Here is a 4,260-nt window from a genome sequence, read left to right on the forward strand (position 1 = left end):
AGGCATTCCGACTATTTGTCTTGAATTAGAAGATCTTGTTAGATGCAAATTTGACCTAAACCATCTTCGAGAGACCTGAATTCAGCCATCTTTTACTTCAGTGGAGATTCTTCTCACAGTAAAAAGAAAACATGGAATGAGATGAATTTCTTTCATAACAGGACGACGATACAATCTTTTACGCAAAACAAGAAGGCAAAAAAATTGGAAATCGATCATTCATGTTACCGAAAGCATCAGCAAGAGACTTTCATTATCTGACTTATTCATCATCAGGTTCTAGCAGCTGATTCACTATTGAATCCATGGTGGGTCTCTTATTCCTGTCCTCCTCGACACATGACACGCCAATCTCAACAAGCATTCTTGCCTGCTTCCTGCTATATTGCCCTTTCAACCTCTTGTCCACCAAATCCTCGATCCCCAAGTCCTCTCCACATTGAATCCTCCTCTTCATCTCTCGGATGAAGACCGTCAGCTCAGTTTCCTGCTCCTCGTTCTCTGCTTTCTTCACGACCCAATTTGAGAGCCGAACCCCCTTCACTATCTCCAGGACCATCACACCATAACTGTATACGTCGACCTTCGCCGTGATCGGGAGGTTCAGTGCCCACTCGGGCGCCATGTAGCCCTTCGTGCCCCTTATGCGCGAGAACTGCGAATTCATGCTGTCCCTCTGGAGCAGTTTTGCCAGCCCAAAGTCCGCAATCTTGGGCTCGAATGTCTTATCCAGGAGGATGTTCTCGGGCTTCACATCGCAATGGATAACCCACTCAAGGCACTCGTGGTGCAGGTAGGCCAGGCCTTTGGCCGTGCCAAGCGCGATCCTGAACCGATCCCTCCACTCGATGAAGTTCCCCGAGAACAAGTGCTTGTCCAGGGACTGATTCTCCACATACTCATAGACCACGAGCCTGTGCTTGCCCTCACAACAGAACCCCCACATCCTCACCAGGTTCATGTGATTTATCTTCCCAATTGTACTAACTTCAGCCCAGAAGACCTCCTCCTCATGGTACACATCTCCGAGTCTCTTCACGGCCACGGCCCTTTCGTCCGTTAAAACGCCCTTGTACACCGTTCCTGACGCTCCTCTCCCTATCTCGCCCTTGAAGTTCCCGGTCGCGTTCTTGAGTTCCTCATAGCTGAACCTCCTGAAAAGGCTCGTTATCGAGCGGTACCCGTCTTCCACTATGCTCTGCACATCACGCTTTCTAAAGAGAATCCACCAGCCCGAGAAAAAGATAAGTATCTCGGCCGTCCCAATCGCAGACGCGAACCAGTAGAGGTAGGTCCATCTCACCCTCTTACCTAGAGTGTTATATGTGGTAGATGAACCTACCGTTAATTGGTCTCGGGCTGCGGAGCATTCAAGATCGCTGCCTTTGCGAATCGGCTCCGAGGATGCCACCATGGAGATGGGCAGTTTCAGATGTAAATTTCCAGGAAAATTTGGGGCCGTCAAGCCGTTGAAGAGCGAGCTCTTCGTGTAACACCATCTTCGCGTTTCCCAGTAGATGAACCCCAAGCAGTTGCAGTCATCCAAACAGGCCTGCCTGCAGAAATTGAACGAGGCATTATTGTTGTAGACGGCGTCAAACCCGTAATAGTCCGTGTTGGGAAGCACCAAGAACTTCACGTCTTGAGACTTGGCGCAAGTGAAATTGAATTTGGGTTTGCAACCTTCGTGCCAGTCACTAGGCTCGCTCATCTCGTAACCAGGAGGGCATGTGCACTTGGGCTCAGGTGTGGACACACAAATCCCGTTCCTCCCACATATCCCATGCACCTCGCAGAGTAGCGCAAGCGCCTGCCACGTCACCACCCACGACCCCTTCTGCTTGTCCAGGCTGTAGAGCCTCAGGTTTCCGTCGGGGTCCATTGTTAGCCGCCTTTTGATCCCCCAGCCCCGGTCAGAAGCATTGAATTGAAACTGGTCGCTCGATTGAAAATGGCCTGTCTCGTCTAGGACTGCGATCCGGCTGCTGTTGTAATTCGTTCTCCCGTTCTGGAACACGTCTAAGTACGGGCTAGGCCAGTAGAGGCTGGATATGTCCGGTCCATCATACATCAACCTCAGCACATTGTCATTGTCGAAGTAGAGATTGAAATAGCCAGAGTAAAATGCTCCTGCTTTTAGAGATGACACCAGTTTCTTGCTCTTAGTGAGGAGCTGGTTTGGCAGCAGAGTATCAGTTGGATACTCAAAGCTTTGCCATAGAATTGTCCTATCAGGACTTCTCAGCACAAGGTTGCCTGTATTCAAGAGCTCGAGCGAATTGGCATTGGTGGAAGTCGTGTTGGTCTCCCAAACCACAGAACCATCCACGTCGGTCACGACCAACGCGCCCGTACCCCGGAGAGTGACCTTGGAGCGTTTACCATTGACAGGATTGTCCCGGTTGGCCGTCCAAACGACGGTCCTGTCCGAGGAGTCGGTGAACCAGATTGAGAACCAGTAAGCATTGCCTCCAAAGCCATAGAAGCCGCATGTGAAGGTCTTATCTGGGGATTTTAGAATGTCGGATTCATGTTCTTCAACAGATAGAGAAGAGCCTCTAAGCAAAACGTCTGAGCTTGCAAAGGAAGAACATATGAAAAAAACAATGAGTGAGACAAGAGAAAAGCTTGAAAACGTGATGGCTTTGTGTTTCATCGCTGAAGTTTTAGGAAATGAATGCACAGAGTTTCGGAATTTATTTTGCTTGCAGACATTTGTAGTGCACGTCGAGTACACACGCACATGTAGATCTAGCGGCATAAAAGTCAATGTCTTGCCCCCAACTGAACGTCTTTCTTTAGTTTTAAATAATAGTTGAAAATCGATTCATTACTTTATTTATTTATTTTGTACTTTCTTTGCGATTATTATCCTATTCGAATTATGTCACTTTTAAACATGAACATGCGTTTTATCAGTAGTTAAGAGTAGCCTAGAACCTGTAGAGCTAGCATGTTTCAGGATAGGTTTCAAATTTCAAAAATTAACGGCCAAAGCTGTAGAATGCATTTGAGGGTTGAACAAATACCTTACCCATTTGGGTACCTTTATGCCCCTGCTTACATCTTTACCCCTTCACCGGTTTTCCTAAACAGCTAGAAATCGGTTTCATAAGTCTATTTTTAAAAGGGTTTTGTAACGAATCCAGAGATACTTTTAAAAGGATTTCGTTAATAAGGAATGCTTTGATTTGGAATGCGTCGACTACACATAACATGATCAAAACGGTGCTTTGGAAAATTGCGCACACTCTTTAAAGGGTTCTTAACTAGCGTCCTTAGGGCACCTTTTGAAAAGATTCTTTCCAAGCTATTCGAAAATTTGCTTAATGCTTACATTGAGCAGCGGGACTCAACAACTATGCACACACAAAAACAAATAGCATGCGCTTTCGAAAGAGATTAGTGACCCCGTTTCCGGATTTAGCCACGGATCACGTCGAGGATCAGAGATCAAATTGAAACAATTATAAAAGTCAGATGTAAAATAATCTTCCTAGGGTCAGTCAATTGTGGACCTGGCAAGGTGTCAAGTTGGGTCCGATTGGCTGAAAAATATCTCAACAACAAGCCAACTCGCAATCGCCAGTTGTCAAAATGGGCACGTGTAGACAGATCGATCTTGGAGAATACTCTGAAGGTCCAATGTAGACCAGCATGGAAATTGACTGGTGACGTTGTAATTTTCCCCATGCAATTTATAGCAATTATTTATAGAAACAAATTGCAGAAAATAAATAACAAAAGACGTTTTTTTATGCGGCAAAGATGACTTTATCTTGGTCCGAGGTGACGACTAGACAATACTTTTCGAAGGACTTGGCTGTCTTTAGAAAGATCAAGGCACAACCAAATCACGCGTCACAATCGAATTTTTTAGTCGTGTCGAGTCTTGCAATCTCTTATTAGTTGGGTTATAAGACTTTTGCATATGTTTGAAATTAGTGCCAATTCGAGAAACTTTTGAATTTTTCAAATGGTTAGGCAGTTTTACCAAGAAGAAGCAGACGGTTGCTTCAATGCCCGAGCACTCCCTTTTCTGGAAAAGAAGGATTGCACGGACCTCTCTCTCCATTTGCCTCAGCACGTAATTCCTAATTAACTCTTTCCCCTCTCTTCTTTGGTTTTTCCCCGCTCGTTTGGCACACTTATAAGTTAGAAAAGAAGGACAAATCATGGAGGGGAGGTGGTGGAGGTATCACTCAATTCGGATAATATTGAACCTTTTTGGACCTTCCAAATTAGGTAGCTACTATAGTA

The 4,260-nt window shown here is 45.6% G+C and overlaps 1 protein-coding gene across 1 annotated transcript; it reads right to left on the reverse strand.

Annotated features, from left to right (window-relative positions):
- Window positions 1-262: 262 nt before the first annotated feature.
- On the reverse strand, window positions 263-2,656 carry LOC115734645 (putative receptor protein kinase ZmPK1). The gene has a single exon (XM_030665511.2). It carries the CDS (start codon window positions 2,654-2,656, stop codon window positions 263-265), a length of 2,394 nt encoding a protein of 797 aa, XP_030521371.2.
- Window positions 2,657-4,260: the final 1,604 nt, after the last annotated feature.

Source organism: Rhodamnia argentea, chromosome 7 (genome assembly GCF_020921035.1).
Source record: "Rhodamnia argentea isolate NSW1041297 chromosome 7, ASM2092103v1, whole genome shotgun sequence".
In the NCBI taxonomy this organism is placed as follows: Eukaryota; Viridiplantae; Streptophyta; class Magnoliopsida; order Myrtales; family Myrtaceae; genus Rhodamnia; species Rhodamnia argentea.

What these genes read in the sequence shown, in the direction of transcription:
- LOC115734645 (XM_030665511.2), bottom strand. Translation starts at nt 2,656, where the DNA reads ATGAAACACAAAGCCATCACGTTTTCAAGCTTTTCTCTTGTCTCACTC.